Source organism: Chelonia mydas, chromosome 3 (genome assembly GCF_015237465.2).
Source record: "Chelonia mydas isolate rCheMyd1 chromosome 3, rCheMyd1.pri.v2, whole genome shotgun sequence".
In the NCBI taxonomy this organism is placed as follows: Eukaryota; Metazoa; Chordata; order Testudines; family Cheloniidae; genus Chelonia; species Chelonia mydas.
Window position 1 is genome coordinate 5,080,248 of NC_057851.1, and position 27,470 is coordinate 5,107,717.

General features: G+C 59.0%; 1 protein-coding gene across 16 annotated transcripts; it reads left to right on the top strand.

The window, feature by feature from the left end:
• Nucleotides 1-508: 508 nt before the first annotated feature.
• Nucleotides 509-24,642, top strand: STMN4 (stathmin 4). 16 transcript variants are annotated; one of them, XM_043542052.1, is made up of 7 exons: nt 541-630; nt 1,388-1,445; nt 12,778-12,849; nt 13,890-13,985; nt 17,672-17,877; nt 19,443-19,634; nt 22,740-24,642. In XM_043542052.1, exons 3-7 carry the CDS (start codon nt 12,837-12,839, stop codon nt 22,797-22,799), a joined length of 567 nt encoding a protein of 188 aa, XP_043397987.1. In that variant the 5' UTR covers nt 541-630; nt 1,388-1,445; nt 12,778-12,836; the 3' UTR covers nt 22,800-24,642. The 16 variants fall into 16 exon arrangements, with proteins under 16 accessions (XP_037749391.1, XP_037749397.1, XP_037749396.1 ...); XM_043542050.1 differs by having other exon boundaries at nt 556-630; nt 17,669-17,877; XM_037893464.2 differs by having other exon boundaries at nt 577-630; nt 17,669-17,877; nt 19,355-19,634.
• Nucleotides 24,643-27,470: the final 2,828 nt, after the last annotated feature.

The window sequence follows — 27,470 nt, forward strand, 5'->3', positions numbered from 1 at the left end:
CGTCTTATAGGGGCAGGTTCCCTGGAGGCCTCACTCCCCTGAAGACAAGGGAAATAAACCAGCTGAGAATCTGACCCCCGCCATGGGGTGCATGACAGATTGAGTGAGATCTGGCTGATTTTTCATCCTCTGTCTCTTTGTTTGTTTAATGGTGGCTCAGGTCCCCCAGTGCCCTTTGCATGGGGAGCAGGAGCTGGACTTTGGAGTCTCTTCAGGGCAGGGACCGCGTCTCCCTGTAGGTGCAGGTTCAGTACGTGGCACAATCGGGGCAGGATCCTGGCTGGTGCATTTGAGGATCCCTGTCATGTCCATTAATAGGGTTCTCCAAAGGTGCCCCAGATCTCTCCGGCCAGCTTTGCTCTCTCCCAGCCTCTCTCCCGGAGTTGAAAATAGCTTCTTTGTGTGACATCATCCTTTGGGTACCTGGCCTGCAAGGAGTTACTCAGGCAATCCCTGCTTCCCTGACAAGAGGCTGCCCAATCAGCAAAGGCCCTGGGCTCGGCCAATCGGCTGGCTCGGAGGTGATGTCATGGTGAGAGCCTGGCAAGCGGGGCTGATGCTGGCAGGAGCCCTCAGCAGCAGTAAGTGAATGAGTAGCACCAGGAGCGACAGACAGAGCAGGTGTTGGGGGTAAGTCGCAAAGGAAGGGGAAGCAGCGAGGAGCTCAGGCAGGGAGGCCAGCATGGGGGGGTCTGTTGCTTTGGTGGGTTTGAACCCTGGGATCCCAGGTGGGTTGTGCCCGGCATTGGGTTAGCAGGACAATCCCATGGGGAGGAAGTGGCGCGAGGGGGTTTTACAAAACCGATTGGCACCGTTTGCCGTCTTTCTGTTCCGTGTCTCCTAGAAGCCCGGGCTGGGTCTGAAAGCGCCGTGATCCCCCACATGCAGAGTGGCTCCCCGTCGCTGGGTGCGTCCAGCTGCAGGCTCCCTCTTTGTCTGCCTGTCCTGTCTGACTCCCACGTGCTGGCTCGCTCGCACCCCTTTGCTTTGCTGCTTGGTGAGGCGCAGGCTCCGGTGCCTGTAGCAGCATCCAGGAGTGGTAGCCACTGGACCACTCCAAGAGAGAGACTCCCAGCTCCACCCCAACAGCTGGGCGCCAGCTCCCTCCTCCTCATCATCCCAGAGCTCATCTGTGCTTGGAGCAGGGCTGCCTGTGCCCAGCTGGTGGGTGCATCCTCCCAGGCAGAGAGAAAGTGCAGTGAGTCCAAATCTAAACGCACTGGTTGGTTTTTTTCCTTTGAAAAGTGGGTGCCAGTCTTTACTCTGGGGCTGGATCCTGTATGTTTGACGTTTTCTTTCATACTAATCTGTCTAGCCATAACCTGGATTGCATGGGATTTTATCTCTCTCTCTCTGTGTCTTTCTTTCCTGCTCAACCCCACAATAGATGCATTGGGACTAATTCTGATCTCCAGCTGGTGTAAATGAGGAGTAGCCCCACTGAAGTGAGTTTACATGGGGGTAAAGTCAGTGTACGTGGGATCAGGATCAGGCCCGTTGAGTTCAAGGCTCGCCGGCTGTACGCTGGCGGGTCTCTCTGATCCCACTTCCCAACTGGCAGAGCGGAGGGCTGCAAATCCCTGCCTCCCTGTCCACGCACCCCACCCAACCTTTGGGTGGAAAACTCCATTAGCCCCAAGTAGAGTCAGTTAGGGTCACTCCATGCTTCCGGAACATGCCCCGAGGATGTCGCCTTTGGGGGCAGCCCCACCTGAGAGCCAGCTGGGGTGGGACGGGATCGCAGGGGCCTGGACCGGGGGTTCCCAGGTGGGACGTCCCGGAGACGGAGAGTTCCCAAGAGGCTTCCCCTGCCTTACTAGATGGGAACAGCTGGTACCAAAGCAGCAAGAAGTGAAGAAGCAGCCAGGCTGGGGGGGAGGGAGGATGCTGTCAGTGCTGGAAAGGATGCGGGGGGGCACAGTCTGCTTTATTGACGGAGGTGGGAAACGTTCTTTCCTTGTGATGTCTTTAAATATTATTTCAGATGGGGAGGGGCAGGTGAGAGAGAGGAGGACTGGGTGGCAGCTGGAGGGCATTGAGCTTTTAAAAGCTGAACCAGCCCTGGAGAGGGTGGAGGTTTCCCCGCCTGGGGAGGGCTGTGCAGGCAAATCGCACCAGCCCTTCCAGACGCACGGACGCCTCATTGTTCAGCCCAGATGAGCTCATCTGGCATTATGCAGGGCGGCTGCTGCCTCTGTCTAGCAAACAGCAGTGCTCACAGCAAAACTCAATGGAAGTCGTCAGTGGGTTTGTTTTAACCATCAGCACCTGCTTCCACAGTCCTGGTGGGTTCCCTGCCCCGCAGCCTGCCTGGCTCTCAGGCTGTTTCCAGCTATGATGCTGGTGCCCCTCAATCCTGACCTGCAGCCCCCCCAGCTATTCCAGCCCTGGGCTCCCTACACAGCCCTGTCCAGGCCCCTCACTCCTGACCTGCAGCCCCCCCCGGCTATCCCAGTCCTGGGCTCCCTACACAGCCCTGTCCAGGCCCCTCACTCCTGACCTCCAGCCCCCCCGGCTATCCCAGTCCTGGGCTCCCTACACAGCCCTGTCCAGGCCCCTCACTCCTGACCTCCAGCCCCCCCGGCTATCCCAGTCCTGGGCTCCCTACACAGCCCTGTCCAGGCCCCTCACTCCTGACCTGTAGCCCCCCTGCTATCCCAGTCCTGGGCTCCCTACACAGTCCTGTCCAGGCCCCTCACTCCTGACCTGTAGCCCCCCTGCTATCCCAGTCCTGAGCTCCCTACACAGCCCTGTCCAGGCCCCTCACTCCTGACCTGCAGCCACCCCGGCTATCCCAGTCCTGGGCTCCCTACACAGCCCTGTCCAGGCCCCTCACTCCTGACCTGCAGCCCCCCGGCTATCCCAGTTCTTAGCCTCTCTTGAGTAAAGAGGTACAATGTGGAGATTTGTGTGGCGATGCTGGGAGATGGACAAACATCCACTGGGGCCTGGGAGGAATCGTTTCAAGCGTTCACTTCAACCAGGCCTTCAGAAGGGCTAGCCCGCGGGCCCTGCAGCACACTTCTTCATTAGCCGCTGAGGAAGGTGCCTTTAAATCGGAGCAGAGGGGTTCCAGTCAAGGTGGCCGGGCTGTGCACGCTTGGCCAGGCTGTCCCCACCGCTGCATGGCCCGTTAGAGCCCCTCCCGCGTTTTGTAACTATGTCGGCCTCGAGTGGCAGCAGCCACCCGTGGGATCAGCCCGCACACTGCTGCAGCGGGGGAAATTCCCCCTTCGCTGAATAGGGAGCAGCCTGGGTCGGGGGGCAGTAGGTCTGGGCCCTGGGATGTCTACGCTGCCCCAGCACGTGGCTTAGCTTGGTGCCTGGGAGTTGGGGGAACGATGGGTTAACGACTTCTGACCTATTTGGCTAGTCTAGGTTTTTCCAGAGTGCCTGTCGCAATGGCAGCAGGATTCACTCTACCAGTGACACCAGCTCAAACCGCTCCCCGCCATTAGCCCCTTTCCCATGTGGCCCAGCCTACCCCGGTTAGCGTGACATCCCCCGATAGGAGCGCTCTTTGCTCAGCCCTGGCTGTGTGGCTGGGGCTGTCCAGGAAATAACAGAGTTTTACAGAGGGGTTTCCACGGAGAGAGGCCAGGTGCTTGCAGAAGAGGGGGACCTCCCCCCCCAAGAACCTTGGATGAGTTAGGTGTTGGCCCCACTGCCGCTGTAGCCTAGGACAACCCATTGGTCTTCAATGCACGTGTGGTTTCTGACGGGAGAGCTAGAGGGCCAGGCGGGGTGACCCCAGGGCCCTCTGTGATCTCCAAACCCAGAGGATCAAAGAGCAGTTTAGCAAACTCTCCTCCTGCTGGGATGTCAGGGGTGCTAGAAACAAGGGAGAGGTCCTGGGGGCCATGGCCCACCCACTTTTTAACATGGGTGTAGTAGCTGAGAGCAGCCCTTGGCCTGCGTCCCTACCCCCTGGGGCATGCCACCCAGGGTACGTGGGGGGTCTGGGGCTCCCCACAATAGTCCGGGGTTCCCTGGGCAGCTCTTACCATGCCTCGGCTCCAGCTTCTGGCCTGACCAGGGGTGGGGCCTTGAGGGGGAGAGGAGGAGCCGGGGGCGCTGCCACAATTCCCGTTTCAGTGCCCCCCCCCCCGCCCCGAGGTTCCGGCGCTCCTGTGTGATGTGACTAGGTCTCTAGTGCGCCGGGCCACGGGGCTTCCCCTGAGACAAGGCGATGGGGATCGGAGGGATATGGAGGGTCAGCGGCGCTCTCCTGTGGCTCAGGATCAAGGCACCCCAGCGGGGGTGAGGGGACTGGGATAGCAAGGGGTGCTGCGGGCTAGGATTGAGGAGCTTCGGGGAGGGGGATCTCAGGACAGGGATGGCGGGGGGCAGGCAGGCTGCAGGTCAGGATTGAGGTGTGTCAGCAGAGCTGTGTGGGGAGCCCAGGACTGGGACAGCAGCGGGGGCTGCAGGTCAGGAGTGAGGGGCATGGACAGGGCTGTGTGGGGAATGGGATCTCCCAGGACTGGGATAGCAGGGTGGGGGGGACTCTCGGTTGGGACTGAGGTGCAGCACCAGAGCTGTGTGTGAGGAGCCCATGGCCAGGTTAGCAGCTACAGGCCTGCTCTGAAATGCACGGAGGTGACCTCATTTATCCTCTGTCTCTGGGCATTAAAGAGTCCTGGCTCGAAGCCAGCCCGGCGTGGCCAGCAGGGTTACTGTCATTTCCGAGTCCTATCGCTCTGACAATGTGCTGGGCCCTTAGTGACCGGGATGTGCCGCCCACAAGGCCGAGGAAGATAGGAGCCCTCGCAACAGGGAGGAAACTCCTTCCTCTGAGACCTCCCTCCCCCCCACACCACCCCAGCCCCCCACCACCAACCCAGGCTCCATAACAAGGAGGCTGGGTGGCTCCTGGAGATTTGCTGGGGCAGATCCACTTGGGTTCTGTTGCTTCCCCAGGTAACAGCTGGCAGGCAGGTTCTTAGCTCCCCACCTGCCGTGTTCTCTCGTGATCCCAACAGGGCACTGCTCAAAGCCTCTCCCTCCGGGCCTGTCACCTCCTGCCCGTACCTCGCTCTTAAAGAGGAAAGTTGTCCCCATCTGGGCCCTGCTTCCGGACCTGCCTGGTCGGTGCTGCCCCAGACCCAGGCGAGGGGCGGGAGCGCGCGGGCTGGATCAGATGGGGCTCGGTGAGCCGCCCAGCGATTCTGCCACGGCTCCAAACCCAGCCCATTCCCCCAGCTGGAGGAAACAATCCACCCATTGTCAGCACGCCGGCTCACAGCCAGCTCCCCGGGCCTGGCACGAGAACACGCCCATTGTTTGGGCTCCTCTTTCCCCCTGCTGTGGGGTTTGTTTACGTGGCACAATGTTGACCCGGGACGGGCTGGTTCTTAGAGCCGATTCTGGATGCCAGGAGGTACCCGGGGGCCCACAGCTGGCTGCACCGGGGGCCCTGGGCCAGTCCAATGCCAGCTCAGAGACCTTAGCTACTGCACTTTGCATGCCAAGAAGAGGGTGGCACAGAGGACGCTGCTTTAACCGCTAACACCCTGGAGCAATGCTGACATGCATCTGCAGCCCCCCCCCAATCTCTCCTGCAACCCCGCCCTCCCCCGCCAGTGACTGACGCCCCGTCCTCCATCAACAGACCCACCCCTCTCTCAGGCACCTCACCTGACCCCCTATCCAGCCCACTACAATGGATTTCTCCATTGCAGCCCACTCCTGCCCCCACAAACACACACACGAGGGTCGTCAGTTACAGCACACCCCTGCCTGGTGTTGGGCCAGGAGCCAGGACATTTGGCACCAGCCCCCTCCGCGCTCAGCGCTTCTCTCCAGCATAGGCAGCTGCCACAGCCCGGTAACCTGGTCGCACACCCTGGCACAGGTCAGTTCAACAAGGCATAGCAAACCTGGCTGGGAATTGCGCTGCCTGCCCATCCCTGGCTCGATAGCTCTTGGAAAGCAGTTTAGAATCATAGACGATCAGGGTTGGAAGAGACCTCAGGAGGTCACCTAGTCCAACCCCCTGCTCCAAGCAGGACCAATCCCCAACTAAATCATCCCAGCCAGGGCTGTGTCAAGGCCTTCACTCCCTCTGTAGACTTTCAGTAGCCAGCTATCAAGCCAGATTCACCGGGGACTCAGCCAGAGCTTGCAGGCCTTGCTGGATCTTTCACTGAGCCCGGCCCAAGCCCTGGATTTGATTGACCCTTAGGGACTGAGTTAGTCCTTATTATGAAAGTCTTGCCCAGCCCTGGCCTGAGCAAGGTGAAGGGTGGGGCTCCTGGCATGCAGGAGATATGGGTTCTAGCTCTGCCATGGCCTTTTTGTATAAGCAGGCACCAGATTCTTAACAGCTCCGTGCCTCAGTTTCCCCATTTGTAACAATGCTGGTGAGTGCTTTGCACTTTCGGAACTTTGCACAAAAACTGCTATCTAACTATACACTGTTATTAGCCTTCCTGGGTAGCGCCTAGAGATCTCAGCAAGTCTGGGCCCTCAATATGCTGGATGCTTTACAAGCATATAGTATAGCCCCAGGGAGCTGGAGATCGATAAGGTTCATTCTATTATTAGCCTCCCAGCCTCCCTTCTGGGTAGGTAACTATTATTACTTCCTTTTCAGAGATGGGTAAACTGAGGCACGCAACCTGCCCAATGTGGCAGAGTGGAGTCAGTGGCAGAGGTAGGGCTGGAACCCCCGAGCCTAGAATCCACAGCCAGAAGGGACCCTTTATGCTCATCTATTGCGGCCAGTGCTCTCCCTCGCCCAAAGATTCCTGCATCAAACCCAACACCCCGGGCTGCTGAGCAGGGGCTTTTCACGCACAGCCCCCGGGCACCCTCCTTTGGAATTAGCCAGGCCAGGGCTCGGTGTTGGCAAGGCTCTCTCGTTAGCGGAGCCAGTGCAGTGGGGAGAGTGGGGTTCAGGGCAGCCTCGGCTGCTGCCCCCCCGTCTGACATCGGGCTTTCCAGTGGCACTCAGCGTTGGCCCAGCGCCACTCCCACCAAAGTCAATGGGCATTTGATCGTTGAAGCCAGCGGGATGTTTACCACTGACCTCAATAGGAATGGCATTGGGTTAACATTGAAAACCCACCTGCCACTGCGCTGTGCCTCGGTTTCCCGTATGTTTACGATGGGGCTGAAACTATTTCCCCACCTCCCTGGGCCGATTCAATCCGAGGGGCTTTGAGATCCACAGAAGGAGGGTTCTGCAGCAGGGCTAAGAGCTATTACAACACCCCCTACTTTGGGGGCCAGCTCCTGATGCTGCTCAGAGACCAGCTGGAGCTGGGGAGAGCGGGGCAGCGGGATGAGTACAGGAATAAAGACCTGTGCCCTGGGGGAATCAATCGGGGACACTGGGAAGAATTTTAATTGTGGTCCCTTTTCCAGCACTGTTCTGGGCGACCCATTTAAAGAGAGGCCAGCGTCTGTTTTTATCCACTCTACCCGGGCTGGGATAGTACAGGGCACATCGCATCCTGCCAGCCTGGCCTCCCAGCCGGGGGGTGGGCAGGTCACAGCTCAGAGCAGGGCAGGCTGAGAAGCCGCTGTGGTGGAGAGCTGTTTAGTGTGAGAGCAGGCCAGCGTCCTTCCTCTGCCATGATCACCGATTAAAGGCCAGACGGGACTTGTCTGCCCGCCTGAAGACCCCAGGCCACAGACAGAACTGCACCTGGAGATCAGACTTCCCATGGGGCTGAGCTAGGGAAGCAGCTGATCTTAATTGTAAAGGCCCCAGGTGACAGAGGGAGGAGGTATTTTGCATCGGTGTATTTTTCATAGCTGAAAAACCTCTTTTTGTTGACAATCAACACCAAAACCTCTTTCCCTTCGAGAAAGCCAGTCCCGCTTGCCATCCTTTTGCACCCTGGTTTGTTGTTGTAGGGTTGCCCATAAGCAAGACACACATTTTACCTTAGGTCTGGTATTGCAGGGCTGCTCTGAGTGTGCTGGGCTGCACCTGCTGCTTTGTTATTGTAGGGTTGCTTGCGAGCGTTGGCCTCCACCCACTGGTTTGTTGTTGCAGGTGGCTGCGTGGATTGGCCACACTGATTTATTATGGTAGGGCTGCTCAGGAGCGCTGGGCTGCCCCCTGCTGGGTTATTATTGTAGGGTCACCTACTGAGTTGAACTCGCTGATTTATTTCTCAGCGGCTTGTTCGCGAGTGCTGAGCTTTCCAGGCTGGTTTGTTATTGTAGGGTTGCTTGTATGATGCTGCAGCCAGTAATTGTTTTGATGTGCAGGGCGGAGAAAGGTATGAAAGGGTTTGCTTTGACAATGAAAAGAGATGATCTAAAGAGGCGTTTAGAAAGAGCTCTTGGTGGGAAATCATACCACGTCTTCCCAACCTTGGCCATGCCCGCTATGCAGGGAGAGCCTGCGGGAACCAATCCACAGTCACACGCTAGGGGTCGGGGAAAGCACCGGTGCTGGGGAAGGGGGGCAGAATCCGAGACTGGGGTCATCCGATTGGCTTGAACCTCAGGACAGGCCTCTACCAACTGAGCTAAGGGAGTAACTGCTGCCCCGGTGGGGGGGGTCTCTCGGCCTTGGGAATTAATTGTGCCACGTCCTGGCGTATCATAATGAAAAGAAATTGGACTCTGGGCTCTGAGACGGCGCTGATTCCAAACACAAGAGGCATCAGCTGTGTAACGTGGTGGGGATTCACGGGCCACGCACACGTGGCTGAAAGACCGGGAGACGCCTGCGCCCTGTAGGAGAAATAACTTGACTGGTAAATTACTTCAGTGGCATATGCCCCAGTAGTCGAGTGGGTCTTTCCAGGCCAGGTTGCCAGCTCCCAGGCACTGGTCTGAGGGATCCTTTGTGTTATGAGTAAATCTCACTGAGTATCGTTAGCGATGAGTATCAGACTCCCCTGCCCATTGTCCCCCACCTTGCACTGCGCTGCACCCCTGTAGGGATGCGTGCCTGGCCGGGCACCCACCGACCTGTATGAACTTGGACAAGCAGGGAGCGAAAGCTGGAATATGTGACCCACAGACCCATATAGGCCCTGCTGTGCTGGCCGCGTGTGGTCTCCGAGGGCCGCCGGGCGTTACGTAACACTCCGGCTGTGGGACCTACGCCCCGTTTCAGCGGCTCCTTCCCTGCAGGGAGGGAAGAAAAGCGGCTTTGTGTGCTCCGGTGGCTGTTTTTTTCTTTGCTTTGTTTTGTTTGGCTTCCGAAAGAACGGTTTGCATTGTCCTGATTGCCCCCCTCCTCACCTCCTCCAGCTCTGCTGATGCTCCTCAAGCCTGGCCCACAATGGCCCCTGTTATGCCAGTGCTGGGCTCCCTCCTCCTCCCTTCCCCCCCGCCCCAGCTTGGCTAGTATGATCGCTGCAGGGCAAGTGTCAGGTGCATCAGCAAAAGGAGAGGGGGAGAGGGTGGGTGGGTCGGTAGGCACTGGAATAACATGACAAGCTGCACGTCGGGCCTATAGGGCATTGGCACAGCGGGGTGTGGGGAGCCAGGGCTGGGATAGCAGGGGGCCGTGGGTCGGGATTGAGGGGCGTTGGCGCGGCGGGGTGTGGGATAGCAGGGGGCTGCGGGTCGGGATTGAGGGGCGTTGGCGCGGCGGGGTGTGGGACAGCAGGGGGCTGCGGGTCGGGATTGAGGGGCGTTGGCGCGGCGGGTGTGGGATAGCGGGAGGCTGCGGGTCAGGATTGAGGGGCGTTGGCGCGGCGGGGTGTGGGACAGCAGGGGGCTGGGGGTCGGGATTGAGGGGCGTTGGCGCGGCGGGGTGTGGGGAGCCAGGGCTGGAATAGCAGGGGGCCGTGGGTCGGGATTGAGGGGCGTTGGCGCGGCGGGTGTGGGATAGCGGGAGGCTGCAGGTCAGGATTGAGGGGCGTTGGCGCGGCGGGGTGTGGGACAGCAGGGGGCTGGGGGTTGGGATTGAGGGGCGTTGGCGCGGCGGGGTGTGGGGAGCCAGGGCTGGAATAGCAGGGGGCCGCGGGTCGGGATTGAGGGGCGTTGGCGCGGCGGGGTGTGGGACAGCAGGGGGCCGCGGGTCGGGATTGAGGGGCGTTGGCGCGGCGGGGTGTGGGATAGCAGGGGGCTGCGGGTCAGGATTGAGGGGCGTTGGCGCGGCGGGGTGTGGGACAGCAGGGGGCCGTGGGTCGGGATTGAGGGGCGTTGGCGCGGCGGGGTGTGGGACAGCAGGGGGCTGCGGGTCGGGATTGAGGGGCGTTGGCGCGGCGGGGTGTGGGACAGCAGGGGGCTGCGGGTCGGGATTGAGGGGCGTTGGCGCGGCGGGGTGTGGGACAGCAGGGGGCTGCGGGTCGGGATTGAGGGGCGTTGGCGCGGCGGGGTGTGGGATAGCAGGGGGCCGCGGGTCGGGATTGAGGGGCGTTGGCGCGGCGGGGTGTGGGACAGCAGGGGGCTGCGGGTCGGGATTGAGGGGCGTTGGCGCGGCGGGGTGTGGGATAGCAGGGGGCCGCGGGTCGGGATTGAGGGGCGTTGGCGCGGCGGGGTGTGGGACAGCAGGGGGCTGCGGGTCGGGATTGAGGGGCGTTGGCGCGGCGGGGTGTGGGATAGCAGGGGGCCGCGGGTCGGGATTGAGGGGCGTTGGCGCGGCGGGGTGTGGGATAGCAGGGGGCCGCGGGTCAGGATTGAGGGGCGTTGGCGTGGCGGGGTGTGGGATAGCAGGGGGCTGCGGGTCGGGATTGAGGGGCGTTGGCGTGGCGGGGTGTGGGACAGCAGGGGGCTGCGGGTCGGGATTGAGGGGCGTTGGCGCGGCGGGGTGTGGGATAGCAGGGGGTCGTGGGTCGGGATTGAGGGGCGTTGGCGCGGCGGGTGTGGGACAGCAGGGGGCTGTGGGTCAGGATTGAGGGGCGTTGGCGCGGCGGGGTGTGGGATAGCAGGGGGCTGTGGGTCGGGATTGAGGGGCGTTGGCGCGGCGGGGTGTGGGACAGCAGGGGGCTGCGGGTCGGGATTGAGGGGCGTTGGCGCGGCGGGGTGTGGGATAGCAGGGGGCTGCGGGTCGGGATTGAGGGGCGTTGGCGCGGCGGGGTGTGGGACAGCAGGGGGCCGCGGGTCGGGATTGAGGGGCGTTGGCGCGGCGGGGTGTGGGATAGCAGGGGGGCTGCGGGTCGGGATTGAGGGGCGTTGGCGCGGCGGGTGTGGGACAGCAGGGGGCCGCGGGTCGGGATTGAGGGGCGTTGGCGCGGCGGGGTGTGGGATAGCAGGGGGCTGCGGGTCGGGATTGAGGGGCGTTGGCGCGGCGGGGTGTGGGACAGCAGGGGGCTGCGGGTCGGGATTGAGGGGCGTTGGCGCGGTGGGGTGTGGGATAGCAGGGGGCTGCGGGTCGGGATTGAGGGGCGTTGGCGCGGCGGGGTGTGGGATAGCAGGGGGCTGCGGGTCGGGATTGAGGGGCGTTGGCGCGGCGGGGTGTGGGATAGCAGGGGGCTGTGGGTCGGGATTGAGGGGCGTTGGTGCAGCTGAGCAGAAGGGGGCAGGGGATGAGGCTGCTATTGGACACGGTCACCTGGGAACCGCCTCGGCCCGCAAGGCCCCGTGAGCCCGACTCGAATGACCGGGCTGGAGGAGGGGGTGGGCGTATGCCCAGCTCAGCCCCCGCTGAGGGGTTACTGGGCACGGGACCTGGCGAGGCCTGATTGCCTTGGATTAGCTGGGCCGCCACCTCCTGCCCCGTCTTCACCAATCTATCCCCTTCCCCGCCATTAACCTCGGGCTTCCTCGGCTGGGGGGCCGGCGAGCTCAGCTGAAGGGGATTCTCCTCCCCAGCGAGCCGTCAAACGGGCCCGTCCTGGTGCCGTGAGGCTGCATCCGCTGCCATGACTCAGGCCAGCCTTCACCCATCTGGGGCTCCTCCAGGGGCCCCCCGAGGCTTGCAATGGGCACGGGGGATTTGCAAGGCCGGTCCATGAGCAGTGCTGCTTAGAGCCAGGATGGCCTAGTGGTAGCACCGGACTCCTGGATTCTCTCCCTGGCAAGCCACTTCTGTGTTCCTAAGGCCCCGTGGGGTCTCACTGGCCCCTCTGCACGGTGGGGACCAGCCCACTGGTCTCGCAGTGCGGCTGGTTGGCTCGGCTCCCTGGTGTCTTGAAGCGCCCTGAGCGCCTGGGGTTTGAATTCTGTTTAAAGGACATCGCTGGTAGAAATGCAAAAGGGGGGGGGAACATCATGGAAGCGAGCAGGGTGTGGGCTGGCAGTGAGCCGGGGGTAGGGGGCGGTCCGGGGGGGGCGGGGGGGGCGTGGTTGGACGGGTGGGTCGTATATTGAGGGCACCAGGTGCGTGTGTTTGTGGGTGCGGGGGTGTTTGTGTCTCCGATGAGTTTCACTGGGTTGGAGAGAGAGAGAGTAAATGGTATTTGTGCGGGGAAGGAGACAGAGGGGGTGGAGATATCCCCACCCACCCCAGGGCAGCTGGAGTGTTTGAGCATCCCTTTGTGAGGGGGGGTATATATGGAGAGTATTTGCAAACTGGATACTAGCAAAGGTCTGGCTGTATCCACGGGGCTGGGCAGAGAGATGTGCGGGGAGGGAGTGTTTGTGTGTTTGTGTCCCTGTGCATGTCTGCCTGTGTGCTCGTGTGTCAGTGTATATTTTGGCCAGACAGGTGTGATGGCATCGTGAGTCCATGGATCACGTGTGGGTGTTGTGTACCTAGGAGCGGCAATGCGTGGGAGCTGTGTTCATAAGGGTGCTTATGTCCGGCTTGCGTGGCTGGCTGTGTGTGTGTGTGTGTGTGTGTGTGCACCCTGCTTGCCTAGAGTGCCGTTAACAGGAGCCCTACTGAGCACTAACCATCTGGTCTCTTTGCTCCTGCAGGCCCCGAGAAAACTTCTGGCCACACTTGATTCCCAGCCTGCAGAAGGAACCCGAGCACCATGACTCTGGCCGGTACGGACGTGCCGTGAGATACCCCCAGCCCACGGCACCTCACTCCCCCTGCTACAGGCGTCTAGCCCTGACCCCTTTCCTGTGGGACAGGCAATGGCCTTCGTCTCCATCAGCCACGTGCAGGGCAGGGGGAGGATGAGGCATGGCCGCACGCTCGCCCCGCTGGGTCCCTAGCCCCGGCAGGTGCCTAGAATCACTCCAGCCCCTGTTCCTTTTGAGTTTCCTGGGAGAGTCACCTGGTTAAATTAGCAGCTCAGAAGATGCAGGAGGTGGCCCAGATAGAGATGGGCTCAACCCCCACCATGGGCAATGCCCACGCCTCCCAGCGCGCTCCTAGGGGGCTGCAGCGGGGAGGCCTGGGTGTTGCAATGCAGTCGAACATGCCTAGCATGCCGCTTTGCTCTCCCACCTCCTCATTTTCCCACTGCTGCCACCACTCAGCGCTCCGGGATCAGGTCACAGCTTCCCCTGATTCTGGGGTGCAACCCTGGGGTTTTGCTTCACCCTGGCAGAGCTCCGCAGACCCAGCCTTGCTGCTACAACTCCAGCAGGGGGCAGGGCAGCCTAGTGAATAGGATGCTGGCTTTCTGGGCCTCTGATCCTGGTCCACTCTGCTTCAGTTTCCCCTGGGACAGCAACACTTGCCTGCCTTTAGGTCCAGTGGCTAATGGGTGTGATCGCCATGACAAGTGATGTGAAAAGTGAGGAGCTGTTGGTATGAAAGAAGTTTACCAAACTCAGCAGCACAGGACCTGTCTCAGCCACCATCCCCCCGATTTCACTGCTGGAGAGGAGGGCTTGGAGCCGCGGGTTTGGAATCCCTGGCTGCAGGGGACCTGTTCGTCCCCTTGAGACAGACAAGGAGGGTTTGGCTCTGGGGTCCTTCCCGGCAAACCTCCTCTCTGCCCTGCAGCTGCTCCGTCCCAGAGGTGGCTGCATTTCGGTCAGGGAGACGTGTGCGGGGCGACTCAGAGCAGGCCGGATTCTCTGGCCGTCAGCCGGGGCTGCGGAGACTGACTCTCCCAATGGTGTTTTCGCAGCGTACAAAGAGAAGATGAAGGAGCTCCCCCTCGTGTCCTTGTTCTGTTCCTGCTTCCTGGCCGACCCCTTGAACAAACCAGTGTATAAATACGAAGGTAGGTCACTCACCCGCTTGCTCCTGTTAGGAGATGGGGGATGGAGGGGGACCAGTGCACATTCATTCCTTCTGGTATTACCAAGGGCCTGCTGTGGGGAAAACAGCTGGTCTCCTGGGGTCCCCACCTGTCCTGGGACCCTGCATCCCACACAGCAATCATCAGTCTGGGTCAGGAAGGGCCCCCGAGGGTGAGGTTCACACCGGCTGACCCAGAGGCATCCAGACCTGGCTGGGGCTGTGCAGCTGGTGAGGGCCACCTGCTGGCAGAAGGGAGGATGACACCACAAAGTTTGGTGCAAGAGAGTTTCACTCGGCTCTCGTAGGAACAGCTGGGAAATCCCTTAATAACAAGGACAGAGGCAGGAGATTAGCTAGACCGAGCTCATCTGGAAAGCAAACTAGCTCGTCACAACCCGCACCCCGGATCAGGGCGATGATTGAATCCCACTCCTTCTGCCCCAAAAGCCACTTCAGCTAAGGGAGGGACTCCATGAGCTGGTAGCAGTAGGAGGCTGCTATCCTCTAGCCAGACCAGTGCCTGGAATGGGACATCACCCCTTTAGCCAGTGTATTACTAACATCAGTGATATTGGTCGCATCTGCTGTTATTTCCTCAAAGGCCTTTCTCTCCTGGCCTATAATTAGCCTGCAGAACCCACTCTCGCTAATTGCTATTAGCTTAGCACAGTTTAAAAAAACCCCACTGGGCATTTACGTGATGAAGCACAGCCTCTGGCTAGGATAACAGTGATCAGGGCCATCCACCCTCATGCTTCCTGGTACAGACGGATCACCACATGGGGTCAGGAAGAAATTCACCTTCCCTTCCCTCAGGTACAAAGGAATTTCACCACGTCAGAAGCATGAAGCATTGGCGTTTGTCAAAGACAAGCTACCGGCATAGGTAGCCCATTGGTCTGTTCCTTTCAGACAGGAACAATCTTCCTTGAGTCTCCCTTCATCTTACTTGTATTGTAAGGATCTAGAGGCAGGGCGCACGATTTCCTGGGTACTTTCTATGGCACTGTGCTCCCTGAGGGCACTCAGCAAATGCTAGAGAATAATAATAACGTTGGCTCTGGCTCCCACCGGCGAGGAGTCAGAAATGCAAGGCACTGACAGTGGGCGTTTCCACAGATTGATTTTAGGGAAGCCACAGCTAGATGGATCATTCCAGGTGACTCGCATTGGCAGACCCAGTCACGCTCGACAGCAAGGATCCGTGGGAATTGGGCATCACCGCCCTCGGAGTGGCCGGTTCCCCACCACCACCACCGCCACCTGCCGGGCCCCTTACACCTTCTGTTCTTGTGTTGGTGCACAGTGTTAGGTCACTCTGGAAGGCGCTGGTCCCAAGCAGCAGAGAGCCTGGCTTTCCGGATTGCCACGAGGACTGGCTCATGCTGAAAACTGGGCTCTTGGCTGCATTGTAGCCTGTATGGTTTCATCTTCTATTGCCAAAGCATAGGATCCTAGAGCCATAGAACCACAGGGCTAGAAGGGACCGTAAGGGTCACCTAGTCTCACCCCTGCCAAGATGCAGGATTTGTTGTGTCAAAACCATCCAAGGCAGATGCTCTCCAGCCTCCTTCTGAAAACCTCCCGTGAAGGAGCTTCCACGACCTCCCCAGGTGTCTGCTCCATTGTCCTGCTGTTCTTACAGTTAGGAAGTTTTTCCTGAGATTTAATCCAAATCTCCTATGCTGAAGTTTGATCCCATTGCCTCTCGCCCTGGCCTCTGTGGCAAGAGAGAACAGCTTTTCTCCATCTTTTTTATGGCAGCCTTTCAAGCATTTGAAGACTGTTATCATGAAGACCACTCTCTTGTCTCCCCTTCATCTCCTCTTTTCCAAACTAAACATGCCCAGATCCTTCAGCCTTTGCTCGCATGGCTTGTGTTCCCCCCCTTTGATCATCTTTGTCGCTCGCCTCTGGATCCTTTCCAGTTTCTCTCCATCCTTTCTATACAGTGGTGACCAAAATTGGACACAGTTCTCCAAATGAGGCCTATCCAGCACCGAGTAGAGGGGTACTAGCATTGCCCGTGAGGTGCATGGCATGCCTCTGTTCATGCAACTCAAAATTGCATTTGCTTTTTTTGCAACAGCATCACATTGCTGACGCATGTTGAGGTTGTGATCCACCACAACTCCCAGAGCTGGGTGCGTTTTTTGTGTGTGTGGCAAATAGCTGTAGTAGGTTGTTATCCTCCAGGGGGATCAGTACCTGGAATGGGACATCATCCCCTTAGCCAGTGTGTGAGTCACAGCAAATTCACCAAAAATACATTTTTCAGGTCAACGAAACTGCTAGTGAGTTCGGGTTGGATTCAGCAAATAGTTTCTGCCAGAAAAAAAAGTGGGGGGGAAAAAGCTTTTTTGAAATGTTGGAACGGTTTGTTATTTAGCTAATTAGAGAGAGAGAGAGATGAAAAACACCTCCCCAAAAAAACAACTGAAACAAAACGAAAGAGCATTTCATTTCTGGGTCAAACTTAACATTGTGTGACTCAACGATCCCCCTCCCCCCCGGCCCGGCTCTTCATTTCAGCACAAAAAAACAAAATAAGTCAGCTTCAGTTTGAACCAAACCAATTCCCTCCCGCCCTCCCCCGCCCAGATTTTTCGGTTCAGCCGCCAGACCGAAAAAAAAAACCCTACTACATGATTCCCTTCTATCTGCTCTAAGCTGAACCTTGCCCATGAAGGGCCATGTCTCCGCAGGGGCATTGCCTGTACCCTGGCACTCTCCTGCTCCTCCCAGCCAGGCCCGCTCCAAGTTTACACGGCCCATTGTAAGCCAGGCCAGCCCGCAGCCTCCTTGCCAGGGACAAGCCGTGAAACCGGCTGTGTTTTGTGCTTTGAACAATGGACTGGCACGGGGGGGCGGGGGGGGGGAGGGTGTGCTGGTGGGTGTGTCGGCTCAGAGAGGGTGATGGAGCCTGAGACGAGAGAGCGAGAATGAGGAGATAAGGGGTGAGGAAATGGATGAGTGACCGGTGGCTGGTGTGTAAGGGGGAGTGTGTGTGTGACTCCGGGGGGAAGCGTGGGTGAATGCCTGAGGAAAAGAGCAGTGAATGGGGATGAGTAAACCAGGAGGAGTGTGAACATGGGCATAGGGGGTGAATGAATGCTCGGTGCATGAGGATATGTGTGTGAGTGTGTGTTAATACTGGGGAATTGAAGGTGTGAATGGCTGCTGTAGGACTGAGTATGTGTGCGCTGGTGTGAGTGGATGGCAGAGGATTAAGCTTGAGTGGATGTGAGTGTGAGCAGCTGGTGGGGAACTGAGTGTGAGTGAGTGGCTAGTGGCGGCGGACCGTGAGTGTGCAAGTGGGTGTGAGTATGCAAGAAGGCGTGAGTGGCTGTGGGGGGTTGAGTGTGCGTGTGGCTGCAGAGCGGTTGAGTGTGAGTGTGTGAGTATGTGAGCCAGTCCGACTGCATGGCGGTGGGGGCAGTGTGTGGGTGGTGCAAGCAAGTGTGAGTAGCTGGGGGTGAATGTGCATGTGGATGGGTGTGTGCGCGGGTGAGTGTGAGCAGGTGTGACTGAGTGGCTGCAGGGGGCAGTGTGAGTGTGTGAGCAGGTGTGGGGGGGGTGAGTGTGTGAGTGGGTGTGCGTGGCTGCCGGGGGCAGGGCGAGTGTGCGAGCGGTAACGCCTCTCTCGCTCGCTCGCTCTCCCAGCAGACACCGTCGACCTCACCTGGTGTGTCATTTCGGACATGGAGGTCATCGAGCTGAACAAGCGCACCTCGGGCCAGTCCTTCGAGGTGATCCTAAAGCCGCCGTCCTTCGACGGGATCCCCGAGTTCAACGCCTCCCTGCCCCGGCGGCGCGACCCCTCCCTGGAGGAGATCCAGAAGAGGCTGGAGGCAGCCGAGGAGCGGCGGAAGGTAGGCAGAAGGGCCCCCCGGGGCTCGCGCTGCGTGTGGCGGGAGAGAGGCCCTGGGGAAACGTGGGACATTGGGGCGCTGGTGCGTCATGGCGTGGGAACAGGTGCAGAGGATTCTGGGAAGAATCTGAGCAGGTCCCTGGGGAAGCAGTTGAATGTAGTGGGCTCACGGGGTGACGAACTCACAACGCCCGGCCCCGCGTCCTCCTCCAGACGGCGCAGCCCATGGGGGGGAAAGGGCAGGCTCCGCGCAAAGCCGCGGTCAAGCGCCTTCTGCCATCACCAGGGCCACTCTGCTGCGGGCGCTCGTCCAGCCCGGGCAGGCATCCCCCCGTGGGCATGTGCCACCTGGCTAGCTCATGTGGTTTACCAGCATGTGAACTATTGATCATCCTTCAGCAGCCCCCACCATTACGGTGGCCAGGTGCCCAGTTTTCGATTGGAAAGTCCGGTCGAAAAGGGGACCTGACGGTGTCCGGTCAGCTCTACTGACCGGACACTCAAAGTCTGGTTTATGTAGGCGGGGGAGGGGGGAGGCGCCAGGTCATCACCCGCGCCAGCCCCTACTCAGCCGGGGCCACCTCCTACTTGCATCGGGCAGCTGCCGCTCCCAGCCCCGGCTCTGCAGGCAAGTCCCTCCTGAGCGGGTGGGAGGGGAAAAGCAGCAAGCAACAGGAAGCGGGGGAAGAGGAGTGGATGGGGGGCAGGGCCATGGGGGAAGAGGCGGGCAGGAGCTGGGCTTTCGGGGGGGGAATAGGCAGGGCAGGGGTGGGGCCCCGGGGGAAGAGGCAGGGCAGGGGTGGTTCCGGCACTCCTGCTGGAGTGTCCGGTTTTTAAATATTACCAAGTCGGCCACCCTACCCACCGCTGACCCCGCCACCAGGAGCTCTGCTGGGCAGTGGTTCGGCTCAGTGCCAGCCTCTGAATCGCCCTTCACAGGAGAGGGAGTTAGAGATGCCCTAACGGGTCTCTCCCAGCTCTCGCTTCCGCTAGTCACACGGGGGGACACCCCCGGTCCTGCCTTAACTCCATGCCAGGCTCTGTCCTCAGCACCCTTGGGCGACTCCACTGAGTCCAGCAGGACCCCATGGGTGCACCGGGAAGGGGTGGGGGTAAGACCTTGCACTGATTCTTTCTGGCCAACGTTGCAAGCTCCCCCCGTTGCTTGGAACCGGGCTGTCGTGAAAAGCTGGAGGCAGGAAAACACGTTCGCACGTGGCATGGGCTTGTGGAATGACCGGCAGCTTGGCCATCACTGGGCTTTGAACCGTGGGAGCTAAGAGCCGGAGTCGCCGCACCTTGAGCTAAAGGACTAAGGCCGAGATCCTCAAAGGTATTTAGGCGCCTAACTCCCATTGAGTTAGGCACCTAAATACCTTTGAGGATCCAGGCCTCAATCTCCTCGGCAGCAGCTGTGGCTGGGGTGGAGCGGGGGTTATGTATCGCAGGCTGAACAGCTGGTTCCACTCGTGACTCAGGCACCTCGCTGTCCCCAGCGGGCCCGGGACTCTGCGTGGCTCTCGCCCAGCCCTCAGCCGGCTTGTCCTGTTTGCTTTGTGGGTGCAGTACCAGGAAGCGGAGCTCCTGAAGCACCTGGCGGAGAAGCGGGAGCACGAGCGGGAGGTCATCCAGAAAGCCATCGAGGAGAACAACAACTTCATCAAGGCAGCCAAGGAGAAGCTGGCACAGAGGATGGAGTCCAACAAGGAGAACCGGGAGGCCCACTTAGCGGCCATGCTGGAACGCCTGCAGGAGAAGGTGAGCGGAGGGTGCCGGACCCAGGGCCGCGAGGCAAGGGCATGGCAAGGTGCAATCGATGCACCCAACAGGTGCCCTGGGGTGTCCCGTATTGTTATTACATCTCAGTAGCACCCAGAGGAGCCAAGATCAAGGTCCCCATTGTGCTGCACAAACACTGAGTAAGAGACAGGCCCTGTCTATTCAGACTGTAAAGACCGAGGCAGGGTTATTAGGCCCTTTGGACAGAGGGGACACTGAGGCCAAAAGCGATGACGGGCCAGATTTTTAAAGGGATGTAGGTGCCGAAACAGACAGACAGGCGCTCAAGTCCACCAAACCGGTGCCACTGACCTCGTCAGAGCTACGGCTCAGGTCCCGCTTAATCCCCCGGGGGCTGAAGTTTCAAAGCAGCGTAAACCCTGACGCCGCCCCCGCAGCAACGAGCTGCTCGGAGACCTAGCTTGAGCTGAGGCCCTGAGCGGGATTCCCGGAGGAGACAGGGGACCACCTGGTTCACCAGCAGCGCCCGGTCCACCAGGCCGGCTCTGAGCCAGGCCTAAAACCGGGTACCTGTCAGACCCCGCAGCAGGAGGGCCAGAGACAGGCCACCCAGAGATAAGGGGGGCAGCACCGCACCCACATGAAGGACAGCCACTCAGGGAAATGCAGGCCGAGCGTGTGAGCGGGACAGGCGGAGGAGGGATTTTCGGCTGCTAGGGCCCCATCGAAGCTGACTCAGGTGTCTGACTCTGGGGGAGAGTTCACAGCTGAGGATCCCACCCAGAGGCATCCATCTCTCGCCCACACCTGCTCAGCCACTTAGCCCCTAACCCTTCCCCGCCCTCTCCTCAGCAATTCACTCCTGGCTGGCCTGCTTCAGAAAACCCCCTTTTTAGGGGCTTAACGATCCCCCTAGACCCTGCAGGGAGCCACCAAAATCAGGGCAGAAAGTTCTGCTTAGCAATGGGTCACCCAGGGGCTGGGCCTCGTTCTGCTCTGCTGGGCAACACCTAAACCCCTTTCCCAAGCTGGCCCCGAGAGATTTGCTCAAGGCCAAGTCTGTGGCAGAACTGGGAACCAAATCCTGCTCTCCTGAGACCCAGCCCAGTGCGTTGCCCCCCTCCCTCGCCATGCCGTCCCCTGCTCCCCTGGCTCCACTTGGGGCTGCTTCCCTCCTAGCTCTCTTTAATCTCAGCAGCTTCATTCTTAATTGCGAGGGGGCCAGCTGCAGCTGCTGGTGTTGGGGGTGGGTTTGGGCAGGGGGTCTGCACCACGTGACTCATTGGGCCCAATCAGCGCCTCCAGCTGCTGGGTAGCAGCAAGATAATCACAGACTGGGGCAGGAATCGGAGTGCAGTGGGCGGGAGGGAGATGGGGGAGCTGCCCGGGAACCTGACTCCCGTCAGTACAGAAGCACAGATTTTGGGGTCCATGCTGAGAGAGGGCCAGCAAAGGCAGCTGCCTTGTTCAGTGATGATCATTTCCCTTGACTGCCTGCCTGTTAATCTGACTTGGGCTGGTGTTAAGTGATTGCCCCTGTCCCCATGGAAAGGGAGGGGTCATTGGTAACCCCACCATCTCTCTCCTTCCCTTCCCTTTGCCTGCCTGGGAGGGAGACTCCAGTCCCAGAAACCCACCGCTGGGATGGGGCTTTCCAAATGGCGGTTCCCATCCCTCTCTCCAGCACCTCTCTGAAAGGCTTTGGGCTCAGAATAGGGTGGCAGAGCAGGGTGACCTTCGGGGACAGCCAGGCAGTTCTGGACAGGAGTCAGAGACAGGCCAGGCAGACAAACAGCTGGGCTTGTCGGCTAGCTCACGAGGGCAGCTGCTGGCCCCCTTTTCCATGTCGTGCCAAGGCATGTCCACTGAATCTCTCTCTTGGTCTTCCCCCAGCCGCCAGTCCAGGCTGGTCTATGTCGCAGTTTAAGGTACTTCGATGGCCCCATATCTGAGCACATCACAGCCTTTACTGTCTTTCCCTTTGGACGGCAGGGCAGTGCGATGAGCCCCATTGTCCAGATGGGGGAACTGAGGCACAGGGTACCTGGGGCAAAGCAGAGATTTGAACCCAGGTCTCCCAAGGCTCAGACGAGCACCCTCACCACGGATCCCTCCTTAGAGACTTCCCTGCTGCTTTGTCCAGGCTAGTTTTAAAGGCCCCGAGCAAAGCGACGCCCATTCCCTTCCCAGGGAGACTCCACAGCCTGGGAAACGGCTCATTCTAAACGTTCATTTGCTCCGTTTCACTCCTGTCTCCTAAACCCAGCTCCTTGGGCTGCCCGATATGCAGTTCCCCTGCCTCCTGGGTTACAGCGCCCCCGCCGGGCGCCATCCACAGGGGACAGCACCCTGGTACAACCCAGCAAGGAGGCCTTGGCGCGCACACTCCCCCATGGGCCACACCCCTTGAACATTAATAGATCTCTTCTATCTCCTGGAAGAGTGATAAATAAATCCATCCCAACTCCAGTGCACCAGGTCCTGCTCCTCCGCCAACTCCTCTCCTCACTAGCCTCCTCCAAACACCTTCTCCAGCCTTCACCTTGTATCCGAGACCAAGAGAGTGAGACAGAGAAGACCAGTCGAAGCGCACGTCTACAATGCAATGAGAAACCCGCGGCTGGCCCTGCCAGCTGATGTGGGCTCGCAGGGCTGTAAATGTTTTGTCTCGGGCTGCAGCCTGAGCTCTGGGACCCTCCCACCTCGCAGGATCCTAGAGCCCGGGCTTCAGTACAAGCCTGGACGTCTACACGGCAGTTAAACAGCCCTGGGAGCGGAGCTCCGCGCGCCTGAATCAGCCGCCGTGGGCCAGCCATGGGTTTTTAATTGCAGCGTGGACATGCCCTCTGTTCACAGCAGTCTCTGGGACATGCAGTGTGGTCTTGTCTGATCGGCTCCGCCTTTCTAGATCTGGGCCAAGGACTATCCGTGGCCGGGCACCACTGCAGCCCTTAATAATCATGACACCGGTGGCTTTGGTGGTGTTACGCTGGGGAGGAACCTGGGCCACCACATTCTGTCCTTGCTTCCCAGTCAAACCCCTCCACAGTCCCCTTGTCGCTGCCCATCATTGAGTCCTGAAGCCCAGCACACTAACAGGGTCCCCCTTCCACCTTCCCCCAGGACAAACATGCGGAAGAGGTGCGGAAAAACAAGGAGCTCAAGGAAGAGGCCTCGAGGTAGAGAGGCCAGGACGGTGGCGGTTTGGACTGACAGCTCCGGTGAAGCTTTGCGACCGATGACGGGGAGTTCCTCTGCTTGCTTTGTTTGTGAATGTGAAGATTGACCAGTGAAGCCATCCTATTTGTTTTGGGGGAGGGCGGGGAGATGGGGAGGAGAGAGATGGGGCAGGGGGGTGTTTGTTGGAGGGAGGACGGGGGGCGGGAGGGAATAGACACACCCCGTTTGGGAAGTCTACAATCCTCTCCATGGTTTCATTTTTACTTCCTCATCATTAGTGTCTAAGAAAGAGTCCAAACGAACAAAGGGTCGGTGACGCTGGCGGTTAGGGGAGGTGACATGACGGGGTGGGAGAGGGATGTGCAGCGTGGGTGAATTTAATTTGGGGATCAGTGCCGAATGGACGGGGCTGCCCTGTCTGCATCTCTCTGTAACTGTGGGCAGGAAAGTCGTCTCTCGGGGGTGCGTGTAGCCTGTTCTGTGTTTGCCATGAACTTTGGTCATCAATACAAATGAAACATCTCCTTTCGGTGTCTCGGTCTTATTCTTCTTTCTGTCTCTAACGGCAGGCCTGTCGGGGGCCTGGCGCTGTTTGGCTTTGTTCTTCCCAGAAGCTCTTGCAGTCTTTTGGAAATAATGCTCCTCCAGCAATTCAGTATTGTCAGACATTAATTAACAGGTTTCCCACCCTCTCTCCCCCCACCAATGAGAAACAATAGCTTCCTAGGATGGCGTTATCTGCTGGTAGGAGACACTTGTTTGGCTATAGTGAAGTGAAGTTCAAAATCCCTGTGATCTCCCCAAGAGTGAGGATTTGTCAGATAGAGCCCGGGATGTCTCTTCTAATGAGAGATCCCTTTTTCTAGGTATGGAGCAGCAGAAAATCTTGCTGCAGTTTGGAGCGAGGAAAGCGGAGGGAGGGCAGAAGGCACCTGTGGCTGGGATTGCGGGGAGAAGAGACATTCAGCTCCATGGTGAGCTAGAGAGAATCCAGTGCGGGCAGCGGAAGTGATGCTGATGCAAGGAGTAGAGAAGAGGGGGGCCTGAAGGAGCCCAGATGATAGCGACAGGGAAGACGGGGGTGGGTATCTGATCATAGATTATAACTAGCTTCAAGCTAGCTGTGTCCATGGAGAGGAGAATTACTGCTGAGGCCAGCAGGACAAGGAGTGACGTCCCGAAGGGAAGTGAGGAAAAGCTGAAGCTAGATATTCAGAATAGTTTCGTCCCAGCTGGGCAGTGGAGTGGGCTCCTGGAAGAGATGGTGGGTGCCTCCTTGTTACAGAGTTTCAAGGGCACATTAGTAAGGAAGATAGTGGAAAAGGGTTACCTCCAGATCCCTGGGCCGGGTTGCACTGAAAGACCAGCCAGTGCTGGTGTTCACAGCCCCATGTGCGGGGCTGACCTTCCCTCTCACTCCTGGAAAAAGCAGAAAGGCTGAGGTGGGGTCCATCCAGCTCTAAGCCAGAGGGCAGAGAGCCGGAGCATGGAGCCTCTCTACTCCAGCTGGCCTGCAGACAGAGCCTTCCAGCTAGACCGAGCCCTGTGCACCACATCGATTTCCCACAAGTGAGGTCTCGCTGGCCACTACAGCCGGATAAGGCTTTTAGGGCATTGATTAACTGAGAGGCCTTGATAAAGTGGCCTCTCTGGAGCTTTTATGATGAGAGCAATTAATCAGGGCCCCGCTCTTCAGAGACCAGCTCGACACAGGATCTGGCTGTGGGAGCTGTGGGGAAGGGGTGGGGAAGAGGCAAGGGGGGTCTGTTCCAGATGTGGCACCAGCTGTCTTTTTGTATACAACCATTGTAAATAAACTGCCTTGGCATTTCTTTCCTTTCTGTGATCTGTGCAGTGTCTCGGGTGCATTTTGTGCCGTGGCCTTCTGGCTCTCCTGCAGCCGTGCAGGAGGATGTGTGTGTGTGTGTGTGTCTGTGTGTGTGTGTACGTACACCCATGCAGTGAGAGTGGGGTGGGTGTTTATAAAAGAGCACATGGCCAGATCAATGAGTTGGCCAGTGGAGCTGACCAGCCCCATGGCCGTGAGGTGTTCCCAGTAGCACCGGGGCTGTAGCCGGTACCTGGCTGCCTGTGACATCACTCAAAGCCAGCTGTTAGTGGAATCTCTTTCCTTCTGGGACCCCTGGGGCCTGGCCTGCACGGCCCATGGGCTACGACCCAGACCCCTCCTACTGTGCATTCAAGGTGGCGCAAAGCCCAGACCCCCCCACCAAACAGCCGTAGCTGTTCGACATGGAGCTGTAGCAGCTTGAAGGCCATACATGTCACTAAAGGGACAGCAAGTTACTCTCGTGGCAGCTCCCAGCGTGATTCAGGAGAGGATGCTTGGCAACCAGTGGTGACTGGTATTGAAAACCAGGGCCATAGTCTGCGTCCACCCACGAAATGTGAGGACAGAACCACAGGGGTCTCTGAAGGTCACCTGCCCTTCCTGGTACCAGCCCCTGCAATCCCACACTCAGCCCCTGGAGCAGCTCACTGCTAACTCATCAGGATGCCCCTGCCTGCAGCATCCGCCGAGCCCATCAGCGAGTGGTGGCTAGGGAAAGGCAGGAGGCAGTGACGTGACTGGCTCCAGGGGCCTGTGTCCTGAGCCATGGTTCCTCTGCAGGCGTGGGTTCAAAGCCCTATGGACCATGTGTCACTAAGGACCAAGGCAGCTAACGGGTGAGCTGCCTGCCTTCACCTGGGGGAAGTGCTCTGGTGCTTGTCCTACACAACTTCCCTATACCTGGTGGAGGCCTGCGTGGGTAAAGTGCCTCTCCCCTACCTATCACCCCAGCGGTGGGGCCAGGGCTTCATTGGGACAGGTAGCTGTGCGGTGCATGAGACTTTAAAGGTCTGTCTACACTGCCCACTGAGCCTGGGCTGTGACTCAGGTTTGAGCCCAAGCCCCTCTTCCATCCACACACAAATCGGTCTGACACAGCTCAGGAGTGGGGTCCTACTACCCTACTTGGGGAATGGCGAGGCGGAGGGGGGGTCAGAGCCCAAGTCCCACTGTGATGCAGGTCTAAGCCCCGCCATCTTGCAGTATGGCTGCAGGTCAAGCCACAGACCTGAGTCAGAAGTACACCATGGACACGTTAACATGGTTGCAACACCTGGGTCCAGCTCAGGCTGTGCGGACGCATAAGCGTGGGCTTGGGAGCACCGAGTGCACGAGCCTGGGTCCCACAGACCTGGGGTTCATGGGCAGTGTAGACAAGCTGTATCCTCCCTGCCAGCAGAGGGCAGCCAAAGCAAGACAACTTTGGGAGTGGGTTTATATGACAGCTGGCTGGGATGGCAGGGGGCTGGACTCAAGCCTGTTCCTAAGACACGGGGGGAGTCTCTCTTACCCATTTCCAGTGGGGAGGCAGCAGATTTACTATCCCCCTGTCTGCTCACAGCCAGGTGATTGTCTCCTTGGTGTAAGCATGAAGGCCCAGATCCGCCTAGATATTTGCAGTCAATTGGAGTTAGGCACCTCGATAGCTTTCGAGGATCTGGGCCACAATGTCTACCAGGTAGAGGGTAACATGCCTGGGCAGGGGAGCCAGCAGGGTGAACTCACGGCTCGTGGAACGAAAGCCCCATTTGAATCCAGGGAAGCAGTCGAGGGGTTCAATTCCACTTCGCTACGGCGGGAGTTCCAGTAAACATGAGTGCGCCATGCGGGGGACCGCTGTCCAACACCACGCTCGGACACGCCAGTGATGGAAAGAGGACTGTGGGTGGCGGGGCGGGGGGTGATATCGAAAAGGAGAGCAGAGAAACGGCAACGTCTGTGGGCCATGGTGGTGAGTGAGATGGAAATCGTGTCCTGGGTGGCGTCCCTCAGCCGTTTTGAACCATTTGCCGCTGGCGATTCCATTCCAGACGGAGTTCAACCTTGCCGGCCATGCTGGGCGAGACAGCCCACAGACTGCGGCTGCGTGGCCGGTTGCCTCCAGCCGTGCCCAGAACCGCCACGGACGCCGCACTCCCTCCAGCACCGCGGGAGCATTGTCCCCCTGCCCCATCGATGGCAGCAGACTGCTACCGGCTCCATCACCGCAGCAAGGGAGAGGAGAGTGGGTCGCACCGTTCCTTGCTGCGCTAAGGAAGTTGCCGGAGCATCGTCCATTCAGGCAACCATCAAGGGATGTGCTGTGCGACTAATTTGTTCCTGGATTATGCACTGACCAGAGCCGGGAAAAGCTACTGACGGGATCAGCTCCTGCATTCAAGAAGGCTGATGACAAAGCAACTACCATGGAAATGGCGGAGAAGGATTCTCTGGAATCTAGGGTGAGCCGAGACATTCCCCTGCTGAATCGGCGAGGCCCTCGGGAACGTAAGGAATGTCCCCGTGACTGCTGCGCACAAACGATGCACGCTAAGGACTGCTGGGCACACCAGGGGTTTTTTGCAGAAAGTTCCAGAAGAAAGGACACGTTGCCCTGCCCTGTCACACAGTCCAACGTCCAGCCAAGAAGACACCTCTGAAGATTGACCCTAAAAAAGGATGGAAGTCGGGAATGCATAATATGGAGAAAGACACTGACCCAGACCTGGCGCTGCATGTGTTATCAGAACTGGACTCAGACATGGTGTCCAGATCCCACCGTTGACTGAAGCAGTTCCTACAAGAAAGGAGTTTGATACTAGAGCTGCCGTCTCACTGATTCC